At 37.3% G+C, this 16,443-nt stretch overlaps 1 protein-coding gene across 2 annotated transcripts in view; it reads left to right on the plus strand.

The window, feature by feature from the left end:
• Positions 1 to 16,443, plus strand: part of FMN2 (formin 2) — a 393,006-nt gene that overhangs the window by 278,129 nt on the left and 98,434 nt on the right. The window contains exon 14 of one of the 2 annotated variants that reach the window (XM_047076425.1): positions 13,102 to 13,194. The exons of the other annotated variant lie outside the window; for it this stretch is intronic. Within the exon in view, the coding sequence (XP_046932381.1) occupies positions 13,102 to 13,194 (93 nt within the window). The remainder of the gene's footprint in view (positions 1 to 13,101; positions 13,195 to 16,443) is intronic. 2 annotated transcript variants of the gene reach the window in all.

The following is a 16,443-nucleotide window of genomic DNA, read 5'->3' on the forward strand; positions in this document are numbered from 1 at the left end:
GATGTGGATTAGTGAGAACTCCTTTACACTGATGATAGCAATATAAATTGCTGTGCTTTATTTTGAAACCTTGAAGGTAGTGTTGTCTCTCGGCCCAAGGACATGATGTAGGGAGCACATAGGACTTTTCCAAAGTATCCGTCAAGTTCTGTTTCTTAAGTTGGAAACTGGGTATATGTTATGTACATGCTTTATATGCTTCTCTGTAGTATGACGTCTTTAATAATTTTATTTAAGAGGAAATAAAAATAGGGAACCACCCAGGAATCTGTTCAAATTTGAGTTGAAATTTAATCATCTGGGCCACATGAATTTAAAATATGTGATTACTCAGACTTTTTTATTCTTTCGGAAGAAATTATATAGCTTAGCAAATTCAAGAGTAAAAGCAATTAAAGAACAGGTGAAATTTAATTAAAAGAACAAGCTATGTTTTCAATGACTTTAAACATATGTCTGTTTATGAATTGTACTAATATAAAATCCTTTATATACATTGTACCAATATACAACCTTTTTTGGGGAAATATTAATCTGGAAAACTGGCATATCTTCTGGCGAACCATTCAACCAGACTGTCTATACAAGCAATTAATAGAAATTAAATTACGTACTAGTGCCAAAAAGCTGCTGAGTACTTAGGAAAAGATAATCCATTCGTTTTGATTTACTGCTTCTAGTGAAGTCAGAAAAGCAGAAATCACACTTATTATTTTAATAGAATTAACATAGAGGATTAGGCTAACACATTTTGGAGGACAGAAAAACCAAAAAGGGAATGCTCAGGCAAATATTGGAAGCAGCTATCATCCCTAGGGCTCGGGGAGCCAAGTGAAGAACCTAGAAATTTCAAAGAACCTAGAAATTCCAGGAGAATTAGGAAATCTAGGTTATCAAAGAACCTAGAAATTCCAGGAGAGCTTTCTACAGGGCTGTAGAGTCCTCTGTGGAGAGGGTATGGCCTGAGAAAAGAGTACCTGAGCAACTTGAATGGAGGCCCTGTAGAAGTGGGATTGAGGACGCAGAGGAGGAATCCCGCAGAGCTGGATTGAAGAAGGCAGGGAGAAAGAAAGACCCCTCGGAGCTGAAATTAGGGAGCTCGGTGGTTCCTGCAGAGCCGGAGCTGAGGAGTTTGGAGAGAAGGGGATTCGCACAGTTGGGATTGGGGAGATGAGACGGGAGGGTCCACACAGCTAAGACTGGGGAGCTCAGAGGAGGGAGTCCTGCCTGGCTTCACTGGTACTTCTGTAGGATACAAAGGTGCTGGATTGGGGCCTGTGAAATAAGTCAGGAGCTGGAACCACCTACTGATGTAGGGGGGAGGAGAAGGGTCTGCGGATGGGGCTCAAGGAAGCAGCACACTTCCATCAGCTGCTCTCCTCCCCTCGTCCAGCCCCTCTCTTCCTTCTTGAGGAAACCAGTCAGGAAGCCCGCTGGCAAAGGAAAAAGGTAGTTTGCTGAGTCCCACCGTTCCAGACCTCAGTATACATGTGCGGTTTGGGGGCTAAGAGGCAATAACTTAGTAACAGACATCCTGTTGACTGATTTTATTATTTAACTTTAATTTATTTATTTACGTTATTCTAAGGGGGTCCTACATGTTTCTCTTATGGCTCTCAAAGCTAAAAATAACTAGAAGAGATTTACAGCTTTTGGAGAACCTTAAGCCATACTGTTCCCTTCTCTTCTCCAGCTAACAATTCTTTATGTATCTTCCCACTTTGCAAAGCATTGGCTGCTTTGTAGACACTCTCACAGGTGATTATATTCATTTCAAAAACTGAGAGAAGAAAAAATTAGAACAGAGGATGGATGGGCGATTCTGACTGGTAGCTTGTGCCGTCGGTGCCTGTTTGAGTAGCACACTTCAGTTAATAATACCCCACGTCTTGTTTGGTTATGATAATAGTTGGCTTGTCAACTCAGTTATCCCTACGATTTGTGGGTCATTCTCCACACACCTCTGCCACCTGTTTGCGCTACATATGTATGCTCTTTGATTCTGTGTCACAAAGTGTGACTTTGTACATGCGTCTTTTGAAACTCATGGCCCCTGATAAGCCCTATAATTTATTAAGAACATCCGAAATTCTGGTACGGTGTTCTGACTTGGAACTTCACAGAAGTTTCTAATTGATTTTCTAATTAATAGAAGTAAAAACAGAATAATAAGTTAATATAAATTGCAACACTACTGTAGGTGCTGTGCACCTCACATACGTTAACCCTTGCACTAAACTGCCTCATGTGATGGCTTCCATTTCCATGTTGCAGATGAGAAAACTAAGGTTAGCAAGATTCAGGAACTTGTCTGAGGTCTCTCAGGTAATGGGTAGTAAAAGAAGTTAGAATCTACTCCTACTTCTGAAGACTGAGTTCATGTTCTTGTGTGTTGCTTGTCTGTTTTATAAAAATACTTTCAATTTCTCCATTTACATTACTAGAACATTAAAGGATATCTGGAGACACTGGCTTTCAATCCATAAGTTTGGTAAGAGTCCTAAGTGTAATTTTCCAGAAAATGTCTCTCTTAATCACCGGGAAATGTTAGAGATGACCAAAACTGTATTGATAAATTGTTTTGAGTTCCTAAAATAGTTTAAAACACTTAAGATGGAATTAGTGCTCTCTCTCCATCTCTCTCTCTCTCTCTCTTTGTTTTTAGATATGGTTAGTAGACTTTAACATTTCCCCAAACTTAAAACCTATAAATTCCCTAATAAGTCATTGATTTCATTCCATTTCTTTCTAATACTTACTGTTCCTGTGAATGAGAGACTAGCTTCTGCATTCTTAAGTATTTTAATAACTCACTCTACATTTCGAATACTTCATAATTTTCTCAGGGTTTCTTCTGACTGTTCTCCTCTCCCACTGCTTATATATTTCTCTTCTTTTTTTATGGTTATTTACATACCTCTTCTTCCTTTCATTCTGTGAATTTAGGAAACTCAAACTGACAAAACACTGGAGCCCCAACACTTTACTTTGCTTTAAATATCTTGTGCTAATTCTATGTTCATAGGCCTAAGCTAGAAAACATTTCTGCTTGGAGATGGTCTGTCTTGAATTTTGGCTTCTTAAGCACTAGAAAAAATTGCTTATATCTTGAAAACAGACACACCTGTTAAGAGTTTTACTCCTTGGAGACAGTATGCTTTATCTTTATTTTTAAAATTATACACTTCTTCTGTACTACAATGGAGCCCACTAGGAAGACACCATTCCTGTGGCAAAAAACTACCCTAGTGGCATCTGTTTCAGTTGATGGATGTTCCTCATTGTAGCTTGACTGCAGGGGACATTTACTAAACTCCTTTATGTCAGTGAACATCTGCCATATCAGTTACCCACTCCAGTTCCAGAATCAGCGCACATCAGAATTGGAAAATTTTGGCAACCATAGTGACAGAACTACTCCTGAGCCTCTCAAGGAGACTGAGATTTCTAGGCCAGTCATAGATGCCTGAAATTATACCTCAAGTCATCTAATAATGGGGGGTGGGGGGGGGCAGCCAGTATGAAGCTGGGCACCTGGCCACTAATGTCAAGATCATGTATAAGCTTCTATGACAGTCACTTACGCCCTCAATAGACATTGTCACCTAGTCCTATGGTTTTACTGCATCCTTAGAAAATGTCAGAGGCTTCGCTTAGAATAAGTTCATATATGCAGTATATTAGAATACATTGTATAATACATTCGGTTTTAGGTAAATCACTTTTATACTCAAGACATAACGTTTTATTTGTAGTATTCAATGTTAAAGAATTCATTTGAGAAATTCCAAAATATTTGAGCAACTTGCTAATTCTTGACAACATTACGGTTAAAGATGTACACGTTTGAAGATTTCTGGAACCATGTGTCAAATATTATAAGCAGGTTAGTTTGTGGTAAGGGTGCTTTTATTATTTGATTGTAAGTTGCTGCATCTGTCATCTTAAATATGGTTTAAAACTATGAATTAATAACCTTTTACAACCATCTTAGGAAAGTTGCATATTTTTACTTATTTGGAAGAGTAGAGCTTGTAAGTCATCTTTAAAAATCTGCCTGGTAACCATTACCAGCGTGTTGCTGTCACCCTGAAGTGCCAGTCAAACCATCAGCTAAAGAGACACTTGTGTCTGCAGCTGTAGAGCCTTCAGACTCTTAAACTAAAGCCAGATGTATAAGAAAACCAAGTTTTACACTATCTGTGAAGCATACTTGACTGTTCTTAACATTCTAAACAAGAAATTGTATTGGAGCCCCCTAGCCCCAGGTCCTTTGGTTAGAAGTCTTAAAAGTCCACGTTAGGTAAACTGGGACGTGTTATTCTTTGTTGTTGTTTGTTTATAAGTTTTATTCGGTATCAATCAAACTTGCAGACAAGTCACACGCTAGTATGTGGAATTCCTGTGTATTCTTTCCTTAGACCGTCAGTTGTTTATTTCTTGTCCCATTTGCTTTATCATTCCCTCCCTCCTGTCCCCCACATATAGACATGTATATATGCATGCTTGTATATACATATGTGGGTGTGCATGGTTTTATTTTTCTGGACCATACACCAGCAAGTAATGCTCCTCTACCTGTCAATATTTTAGTGTATATAACCTAAGAACCTGGGCGTCCTTTTATGTATACACAGTATAATTGTCAAATTCAGGAAATTCAACATTGATAAATACTGTTATGATAATAATCTACAGACCATATTCAGAAGTATTTTTTATAGCTATTTTGCCCAATCCCTACTTCACAAACTTCATTTAATTTTAATGTCTCCTTAGGCTTCTTTTTTTTTAATTAAAAAAAATTAAACATTTTTATTTATTTTTGAGAGACAGAGCATGAGTGGGAGAGGGGCAGAGAGAGAGGGAGACACAGAATCTGAAGCAGGCTCCAGGCTCTGAGCTGACAGCACAGAGCCTGATGTGGGGCTCGAACTCACCAACTGTGAGACCATGACCTGAGCCAAAGTCAGATGCCTAACACACTGAGCCACTCAGGTGCCCCTACTTAGACTTCTTTAATTTAGTGCAGTTCCTTTGTCTTTCTTGACCTTACCATATTTAAAGATTGCTTATTTTGTAGATGTCTCCTCCATTGGCTTTGTCTGCAGAAGTGATATGTGCCGTTTCTGCAGGCCCATGATGTCAGCTTATCTCATTACTGCTAATGATGATGTGTCACTTTGGCCATTCCTGTCATTGTGTTTAGGTGGCACCTACCGGTTCCTCCACTATGAAGTTATTTGAGGTTTTTTTTTTTTTCGTTTTTGGTTTTCACGTTGTTTGTTTTTTAATAATTAGTAAATTATTCGTGAGGTGACTCTTTGAGAGTATGTAAATATCTTCTCAGCAGACTTTCATCCATGAATGCTAGTGTCTGTTAGGGTTTCTGGCCTCATTATTTCACTATTTATGAGTTAAAGCTTGCCATTCTTGTGTATACATATCTTTCAGCCAAATTTTGGTATATCTTTAATTCCATTTTAAGTAAACTTGCTCTTTAACATTTTATGAGAGATTTATCAGTGTGAACTGAGGAGAGGTTATAGGAGAAATTGGTATGCTTGTTCCTGTAGAGACTCAGTGTTATCCTCAGAATTCCTGCAAATTTCTATAATTTGCTTCATTTTTCTGTGGAAAGTTCTGAGCAAGTAGTAATGTTCATTCTCAGAAATCAAAAATTGTCCCTATGAAATATGATATGATTTGGAAAAGAGAATAGCTAGAAATAGTCAAGTTTATTTTTCTTTAGTAGAAACTAGTCTTCAGTAATGTCATTATGACATTATGTCATCATTTATCATTAATATATTCCAAAAGAAGTTTGATTTTAAAAGGTTATGCTTGATTTATGATTGGATTTATTTATGGAGCTTTATTGTTGAATATTAAAATTCTATAAGACGTTTCCTTTGGTGAGTTTGCTGGTGGTTCAGGAATTCAGAAGAGGCACAGCGATCTGGTAATAAACAGATCATTCTTCACTACATAGATACCTTTTCACTTTTTTTCTCATACTATAAGTAACGCATGATCTGTTTTAATGGAAGAAGTGTGCGAAGGTCTTGTGTATTTAATCATTAAAGGAAAAACTCTGGAAAATGTATTTTTATTTTATTTTATTTATTTTATTTTTTTTACAAGGGAAGCCATTTTACTTTATTTTATTACTTTAAATTTTATTAATTTATTTATTTTGACACGTTTAATATTTATTGTGCTTTTTTAAATATGAAATTTATTGTCAAATTGGTTTCCATACAACACCCAGTGCTCATCCCAACAGGTGCCCTCCTCAATTTCAACATCCTTTAACAAATGTTTTTTTACTATTTGGATTTAACTGTAATGCAGATTTTCCAGGAACTCTATTGTGTTTTTAATAATGTTTTTAAATGACTCTTCAAGTCTGTAAGATTATAGCACTTTTTTTTTTTTTAAGTTTACATAGTCGCATACCAATTTTGAAGATGATAAGCCAGGATATATTATACCATATGTTATACCGTGATGCCCTACAGTTAAAAGAATGAGATCCAGGGGCGCCTGGGTGGCGCAGTCGGTTAAGCGTCCGACTTCGGCTCAGGTCACGATCTCGCGGACCGGGGGTTCGAGCCCCGCGTCGGGCTCTGGGCTGACGGCTCAGAGCCTGGAGCCTGTTTCCGATTCTGTGTCTCCCTCTCTCTCTGCCCCTCCCCCGTTCATGCTCTGTCTCTCTCTGTCCCCAAAATAAATAAACGTTGAAAAAAAAAATGAGATCCAGTCTTATAAAGATATTTCCTTATTCTTTGTCACGTTGAACATATTCATATATGTTATTGAATGTATTAGATGTGTATAAGATATCTATAAACTCTAGAACTTGACATTTTATTTTTATAGTTATCCAAAAGTCTCTTCCTTCTTAATATGAATAAGTAAAGTACCAACCACCCACAAATAATTGTATAGGTTGTGTATCACAATAAAGAACTTTGGAACTTTGGATTTGGGTTTTTGTACACTTTGCATAAGACTTGTGGTGTTACAAGTGAGCCACCGGTGGAGGCTTAATATCCAGATTAAGGAAAGTCATGATTATCGATATAGTTAAAAGTGCTTTGGGGCGCCTGGGTGGCGCAGTCGGTTAGGCGTCCGACTTCAGCCAGGTCACGATCTCGCGGTTCGTGAGTTCAAGCCCCACGTCGGGCTCTGTGCTGATGGCTCGGAGCCTGGAGCCTGTTTCAGATTCTGTGTCTCCCTCTCTCTCTGCCCCTCCCCCGTTCATGCTCTGTCTCTCTCTGTCCCAAAAATAAATAAACGTTAAAAAAAAAAAAGTGCTTTTTTCACCAAGTTTTTAGTGCTTCCTCAGTAGTTCAGACACTCGGCACACAGAGTTGAATAAGATAGTCCTTGACTTCAGTGAATTTAAAATAAAAGTAAATCCGAGACAAAGATGCGTAACCAAATAAATGCAATGAAATAATATCATTAATAGCTATGGTTTTTGAAAGCGTCTCAACAGCTCAGTGCTTAGCACTCAAGTTCAATGTCTTCATCATCCCGATTTCTAGTTGAGGCGGTTGAGGCTCAGATAATTGAAGGAGCCAGTTGAAGATCAAATAGCTACTAGGAGAACTACACTTGAATCCAGATCTCTTATCCAAAGTTTTGCTTTTATCTTCTATCATTCACACATATATAGAGAAAGGAGATACAAAGTTCAGGGGAGATGATCCTCTTCTCTTGGGGTGATAGTTGAAATTTGGGATGGATGAGTAGAGGTTCAACAATTGGTTCTGAGAGTTAAGAGTATATGTGGAGAAATTTGAAGAGATATGACGCTTTAAAAATTACAAAAAAGTTCATTGTTCCAGGAGGGTCTGATTCATTTATCCATTCATTCCCCAGAGAATTGTTGGATGTGTATTGCCTTCTAGGGAATGTTAATGAGTAAATGCAGGATGGTAGAAGATGAGGGTCCTCCTCTGTCCTCAAAGACAGTGGAGATTTTCTGTTACTCACTAAAGACAGACTATCTATGATGGACTTCTTTTAACTGATTTTTTAACTATATAAGTAATTATGTGAATATATCTGGAGTATCTTAAAGCAAGCTCCAGATATATCATTCCACAGGGAGTATACTGTACAGAGAGATTTCTGCACAATATCTGGCTGAAAATTCTAATAATTAGAATAAATCTGCAGGGAAAAAGCTGCCTGGTAGGGAAATGAATGGATATCACTGGAAACACTGAGATACTTGACAAGCATTTATCATGGCTGCCTGGAAGGAGGACTGGAAATGAGATAGGGTTGCCTGTAAACGACCCTATGGAGCTTCTAGATCTAAAATTCTACTTAGTTCTTACTGCGTACAAGAAAATCTATAGGTGAAGGGGAAAAGAGAAGAAATAGAAAAATAGGTTTTGCTTACATTTATATTCATAATATTAAGTTCATATGAATGTGCCAAGGGCACTTATGAAATTAAGTGGAAATTAAAATATAACTTTAACCTCCTTTTTTAATATATTTTAAGTATTTTATGTATTTCTTATCTGTTGTATATTCTGTTGTTTTAAAGTTACTAAGTAAAAATGAAGACCTAGAGAAATTTTGGCATATTTTAGAAGACTTTGCTATGCTCAGTCTTTGATCTAACTCTGCTTGCCTAACTAGGGAAATTGTCACCCGATCCATTAGATTAACTTCTGCGAGTTCCTAGTGTTGGGGTATTTGTATAATTCCCTGGACCTCTACACATAGTATAGTATCATGAAGAAAAAGACAGTTATTGCTTTCATCTTCTAGTAAAAAAATGGCAAATGAAACAATTGTGACATTAATAGTAAAAATATTAATCTTTCTTGCCTCAGACTTTGAACTTTTGAAAATCAGACCAAGTGTAAGACTGGATCCTTTTCTCATTTTGGCCTAATCTATTAGACCCTAGGCTATTAGTATTATACTTTTATTGTTGGAATTGAAAAACAATTAGTTAAAGACTATATAGTATAGTGGAAGTCAAGCCATCTGAGGACAGGGGTGTTTGTCCTGGCATTTTCCTGTCAGTCAGTGTCTGTGTCATGTGTGAGTAGGTTGATCAGCAATTACAAATTGATGAAGACCATTCAGAACATCTCTTTGTGTCATTTTGCCAGAAATAATTCACTGCCTGATAGGAAAGGCTGATAAATTTCTACTTCATACCTTTGAAATAATGCAACTTGTTACTTTTAGAGAATACTTGAAATTATGACATTATGTCTTTATTATGCATGTAGAGACACACAAAATTTCTGGCTTCATGGGGCTGTCATGAGTGATACATTCCAAAGGAAGCTGACTGCGTATGTCTTCTCCTTAGACTCATCCCCTTTACTACATTTCTGACAGGTAGCCCACTATTTTCTGAAGGATAAAGAGTGCCAGTGATGAAGTGCTCATCACCTCAGACAGCTGGTTACTTCACTGAGATTTCCCTAAACATTAGCCACCCTTTTACTTAGAACCAGAATCTCTCTCTCTACCCCCCCGCCCCGCCTCAACTTCTGCTGGTTTACCTTCCTTCTTCCTTAGAATCAACATAGAAGTTTATACCCTTTTGTTCCTGAGACCATACTTTAAAAGCAGCTATGATAATTTTCTTAGGTTTCTCCAAGCTAAGGCTCACTCAGTGAATGAGTGAACTAGAATTTAAACCCTGTCTCCCATCTGCTAGATTCCAACATCTGGAATACTATTTCTGCAACAGGAGCTATTTATCCAGCCATTAACCCATCCAACTATGATTTGTTGCTTGTATCAGGCACTAGGAATACAAATGAGAATTAGATTTCCTATCTTTAAGATTTCCTATCTTTAAGATTCCTATCTTTAAGATTTCCTATCTTTAGACCACTTAGCTTGGTCTAGTGGAGCAGAAGAGATGTGATTACAAATAACATGAATATGGAATGGTAGCTGATATTGAGCCCTACCTTCTCAACATATGAACTGTGAAAATTTGGACAGTCTCTTTGTATTTCATTTCTCTGACATAAAGCAAGCATATTACTCTTCTGTTTGAAAGGGCTTCTTGAGGATTGAATGGGAGAACAAATGTAAAGTGTGGCACATAAAAAGTATTTAGTAAGTAATAGCTTCAATTCTGTCTGCACGAGGTGCTGTGGGGTCACAGAGGATAGACACCCAGTTCTTCCTGGAGGTGGGACAGTGAGTGGAGGAGAGCAGGGGATGTAGTGAACTGAGGAAAGTGGAAAGAGGAAATACTTTTCAGGGGCAGCTACATCAAGGTTAAGTCATGAAGTAATATTGGGAATAGGTGAGATGAATGAGATAAGAGGATAAAGGGGGTAAAGGAGAAAAGCATTCTAACTACAGTAACCAACTTGAGCAAGGGTATGGAGATGAGAATGTGCACTGAGTCTGCAAAAGATATCAGGAGTAGAGGTGGATTAGTAGAAAGCTGGGCAAGTTGCTCTACTTCATATTGTAGGGTGTTAAATCATTCCTTTACTCAAGATGTAATTATGAAGTTAGAGGTCATTGAACAGTTTCAGGTAATTGGTCAGGTTTCTTCTGGATGATTTATTTTTTTTTTGTTTTTGTTTATTGCTGAAGTATAGTTGATATGCAATGTTATATTAGTTTCAAGTGAACAGCATAGTGATTTAACAATTCTATACATTACTCAGTGCTCACCACAGAAATGTAGTTACCATCTGTCACCACACAACGTTATGACAATATTAGTGACTATATTTCCAATGCTGTTCACTATATCCCTTTGCCTTACTTATTTTATGACTGGAAGATTGTACCTCTTAATCCCCTTCACCTATCGCCCCACCCACCTTTCCTCTGGTAACCATCTGTTTGTTCTCTGTATTGAAGAGTCTTTTTGTTGTTGTTCATTTTTTTTTAATTCCATGTGTAAGTAAAATCATATGGTATTTGTCTTCGTATTCTTTCACTTAGCATAATACCATCCAGGCCAACCCATGTTTTCACAAATGGCAAGATTTCATTCTTTTGATGGCTGAGTCATATTCCACTGCCTCTTCTTTATCCATTCTTCTTAAGCTATGAGAAGGAGCATGGATCTGTAAAAGATTGGTGGTGGGAAGCCCAGTTAAGAGGCTTTCTAGTAGCTCAGTGAAGAATGACGCAGGCTTTTGTACCAGCATAAAGCAGGCATGGAGAGGATAGGCAGACATAAGAAGTATCTAGGAGGTAAACAAATAGAATGTGGAGACAAGGAGAGTGAGTCAAGGATAACTCTCCTGCTTTGGTATGAGTTATTTAGGTCAGATGGTGGTACCACCAACAGGAGAATAAAATAAGGGAGGTAGCAAGTCTAGAGAAGGCTGTGATGAGTTCTATTTGAAAACACTGATATGTGTGGAAGCTTAATGTGCAAATCTGAAGGTACAAGATACGGAGCTAGAGATGTAGATTGGACAGGCACGAGCTTACAAGAGCCTGTTCCCACAGAGGGTGAGGAGTCCTGGGGAAGGTGGGCAGAGAGAACCCAGCGTATGTCTAACTGGTCTTAAATTCTACTAGATATAATTGTCTTTTACGCTTGAGGGGGAGAAATGGGGCTAACAATATAGCCCCCCTGTATTCTGCTTAGATAAACTAATAACCTGGAGGGGAAAGGAAACGATGTTTTAATAAGAGAAAAATATTTTAAAGAGTGAAATTTCAAAGTCTCCTTGAGAAATTTATTGGCAATCTTACCTTAAGAATTGTAGTGAGAAGTATGTTTTCCTGATTCAGATATTTGTATGTCCTAAGTTTTGTCTTTCAAATATGTGCTTTTTAATTTTGAATTTATTCTATCACCAAAATGGCAGGAATTTCTTCAGAAAATGTCTTAGAAATAATTCTTAATTAACCCTTGTGGGATCTATAGCCTACTAAGGCATTTATGATGGCATGGGCATACAAAGAAAAGAAACTCTTGAGTCAGATCAGGATTTCATTTATGGACCTGCTACCTATTACCTGTGGGCCTTTCAACAAATAAGTGCCATCTTTGAGCCTAACTTTCCTCAGCTACAAAATGGGGTAAATTCCACTTTTATTAATTTATTTTTTAAAATTTTTTTTTAACGTTTATTTATTTTTTGGGACAGAGAGAGACAGAGCATGAACGGGGGAGGGGCAGAGAGAGAGGGAGACACAGAATCGGAAACAGGCTCCAGGCTCCGAGCCATCAGCCCAGAGCCCGACGCGGGGCTCGAACTCCCTGACCGCGAGATCGTGACCTGGCTGAAGTCGGACGCCACCCAGGCGCCCCCACTTTCATTAATTTATTCTAGAGATTAAATTAAATGATAGGTAGTAAGTATCTGCCACGTAATAGATGCTCTTTAATTATTGATTTCCATGCTAACATGAGCACCAAAATTGCTATCTGTCATTTTTCAGAAATATGGATTTCAGTTTGGGAGAAACTTGTATTAGAAGTCAGTTGGTAATATTGAGCATGGTAGCAAATACTGACATACTGCTTTATGGTCTGCCAGACACTATTTGAACACTTTATATCTGTTAACTGATTTGGTCCTCATGACAGCCCTGAGAGAGAGAGGCCAGTGCTATCACCATTCTACAAACGAGATTGAGGCTTGGAGCTTAAAGGAGCTTCCTACGTTTGCACCGTTTGGCAGTGACCAAACTTGGATTCTTAAGAACCTCGTTGTACAACAACCCAAAGTGAAGCTGAGATCATAGGCTTCCTATGTCAGTATTTGGATGTTTCCAAAATATGTGTAGAACATGTATCAATGAGTGGGGTTATCAGAGGTTTTTAACATCAGCTAGTATGTTTTAAAAGTTGATGGAGCACCTGGGTGGATCGCTTGGTTAAGAGTCTGACTCTCGATTTCAGCTCAGGTCATGGTTTCTTGGTTGTGAGATCGAGCCCCGTGTCAGACTCTGTCCTGGGCATGGGACCTGCTTAAGATTCTCTCCCTTTACTACTTGTGCTCTCTCTCTGTCTCTCTCTAAAAAAAAAAAAAATATATATATATATATATATATATATATATATTACTGTTCCATCAACACTGTGACATTCTAAACAATGTCTCTCTCTAATTTCAGCCTGTGAAGTTGAGGCGGGGAAAGTATACCAGGTATCCTCAAAAGAGCACATCCAGCCTTTCAAAGAAAACATGGAACAATTTATTATTCAAGGTAAATTCTAAAGACACATGTTGTATTTCCCTCCTTTTTCAGCAGAAAGGTAGGTAGATGGCATTTAAAAAAATATGCATTGGTTTAAAGGGGATTATTTTGACATCACAGAAAAACAAATTATGTTTAATCATGAGTCACACAGCTCTGACAGATGAGCAATTTGGTAAACATACTATTATGGATAATGCTCATTATTTTTGTTTTTTAATGACAGTAAATATCCGATGTTAAAATAGTAACTATTTATCAAGATATTAAAATTTTATGCCCTTTGTGATAGAAAATGAGATATTCTTCTAAGTTTTAACTATGCTTGTGACTTCAGCTCAACTTTGTATTTATTTAGTTTTTGAAAATACTGAATAAAAAAAACCCAAAGTATATTGATGTTTTCCAGATCTTCAAAACATTATATTCTACTTTTATAGGATATATAAATACCTCTAGATATTTAACACCTTTTTCCCAGAAAGCTTAAAATATAATAAATATTATCTTTTGACTCTTCCTGTGACATAAACAAGGACAGAAAATTTCAGAAGATATTAAAGAAACAAAAAAAAAGAAATTATATTAAGAAATATAAGAAAAATTAAGAAAAAACTATTTAAAAAGTCTTACCATTTTAAAATTATTGGAATTTACAATTATAGCAAAGCATTTGCTACTCAAAACATTTCTGCTTTGGAATGTGAAGATCAGATTTGTGTCATGCCATGCTCTGGGAATGTTCTTACTGTCAGGAATTCTCCTAGAGGCTGACATGGCTTGAGACTGAGGCTAAGTACCACTCTGAAGACTGGCTCCATCCTCTGTTTATTAGGCTACAGTTTTTATAGGTTGTTCAAGTGTCATTAATGATGATTTACAATGAATGAGTCACATTGGAATTGGATTAAATGTTAAACACAGCTTTTATTTTTTAGATGGGAAAGTACTATTTAATCACTCAAGATCATCATGAAGATTGAAACAGAACTTTGGTCAGATTCATAAATCAAAGTGATTGTCATTTCTAAATTCTCAGGTCCTCATGTCTTAGGGTGGAAAATCTCAACAATTCCTAAATAGTCCTTGGGACAAAATCAGAGTCCTGTAGTTACATATTAGAGGACGCTGTAAGCTCAGTACTTTCTTAATGATGAATAAAAATGAGTCTTCTTTTCTTCATTAGGTGGGGTATTTAGATCAAGAACATGTCATTTGGGAGAAATATAAGGGTAAAGGATGAGGTATTCTTTTTGCTTATATGAAGAAATGAGTCCTGAATTCATTAACTCAGTAACGAAAGAATGAGTCTTTCTTCATTGCTCTTCTTCCATCTACTTTCAGTTACCTTTTAATTTCATCTCTGGTCCTGTTCAAATGCTGTATGATTACATGTCATTGAAAAAAATTTTTGAGTACCTCCATCCACCTAGACATTTAATAGCAGTGAATAAGAAAATGTATATGTCTTAGTAGATCTTACGTTATACATTATCCAGAAGGCAGTTAATGACAATAGCAAATTCTTTGGAACATCTTATGTAGATCAAATATGTCAAAACGTGGGAGAAAAAAGTTCAGCTTTAAACATGAGTGCCTAAGAGACTCCAAAAAACTGAGAACAAACTGAGGGTTTATGGGGGGTGGGAGGGAGGGGTGGGTGGGTGATGGGTATTGAGGGCACCTGTTGGGATGACCACTGGATGTTGTATGGAAACCAATTTGACAATAAATTTCATAATGAAAAATAAAAATAAAAAGAGTAAACATGAGTGCCTATTAGCCTATATTCAATGACACATAATGAAAACAATGGATTCAAAATGTTTCCCTTAAGATAATTTTTTTAGAATGTAGCTATTTTTTTTGTCCCATATTCCCTCTTGTTATCATGACAAAATTCTGTAATTAAGCTTATACACTGAAAAATGCATTGCACCTTGGTATAAAAATATATGCCAAACATTTGCTTATAATTAGGCCGTCCTCAATAATAAAATAGTTTTCTTACATTTACCTCTGTGCTCATATTAACTTACATAGGTTTTTTAATCTTTTTATATATCCTATCAAAGTCTTTTTTTTTTAATCCTGTCAAGGTCTTTTTATTTTAAAAAAATTTTTTTTAATGTTTATTTTTGAGACAGAGAGAGACAGAGCATGAACGGGGGAGGGTCAGAGAGAGAGGGAGACACAGAACCTGAAGCAGGCTCCAGGCTCTGAGCTGTCAGCACAGAGCCCGACGCGGGGCTCGAACTCACAGACCGTGAGATCATGACCTGAGCTGAAGTCGGACGCCCAACCGACTGAGCCACCCAGGCACCCCTGTCAAGGTCTTTTTAAATGTGCCACATTTCAAAGCCTAAAATCTCTCTCCCAACAGTTCAAGAGACTATGCCCAATACTGGTCAAACATTTTTATTGCATTAGTTCCCACAACGTAATAGAAACATCTCTTATCCTCATAATTCAGCTATTGTGTGGTCTATTGAACACACACTAACAGTCTTTGGATTTTAACTAGCCCTATGTTCCACTGATTCACCCGCTTTGTTACTCCCTATCTTCCTAATTTTTCTCAAGCCAATATTTTATGGACTCTGCTTAAACACCTCTTCTTTGGGAATGTCCTCACCCCTGCTTTAAAAGAGGCAGATTTAAAGAATTGAGTCCTGCCTCTGCAAGGCATTCATTGTTTGTAATGGTGCCAGCAAAGTACCATATTTTGGAGAGTTGACGCTCTCAATTAATAATGTTAGCACTAATTAAATAATGTTCTCAAATAATGTTCTGAACTCCACCCAACATTATATTGTTTGTAATACTTACTGCTTTCTGCAGTTGTATTATTTATTTGTCCCTCAACAAAGTAAGCTCCATTAAGAGAGCAGCCTTGTTTGGCTTCTTGCTATTCCTATATCTAGAACAGTCCCTACCTGTTGTACCCACTGTCTTGCTCACCTGACAAAACCCAACAGCCCTCATCAAGCCCATCTCTTTTCAGTCTCCATATTTGCACTAGAGTAGCTCAACTTTTTGTTTTTGTTTTTGTTTTGTTTGAGGGTGGGAGGGTACTTACAACAGCACCAACTGGTATCATCTAAAATCATGACCGCAGACCTGCTGTTGGAACTCATTTCTGTTGAGCACTTCTATAAGATTTTCCTTGTAAACGTCGTTTTCTCAGTTCCTGAGTTTTGCTCCTCTGTTCTCTCAAGCCTCCACAGTCTTTCTGTTTTGCTTCCTCATGACTCTGAT

This window comes from Lynx rufus, unplaced genomic scaffold, assembly GCF_022079265.1.
Source record: "Lynx rufus isolate CCGP_SWC_20201006 ecotype Redwood Valley unplaced genomic scaffold, mLynRuf1.p SCAF_15, whole genome shotgun sequence".
Lineage (NCBI taxonomy): Eukaryota > Metazoa > Chordata > Mammalia > Carnivora > Felidae > Lynx > Lynx rufus.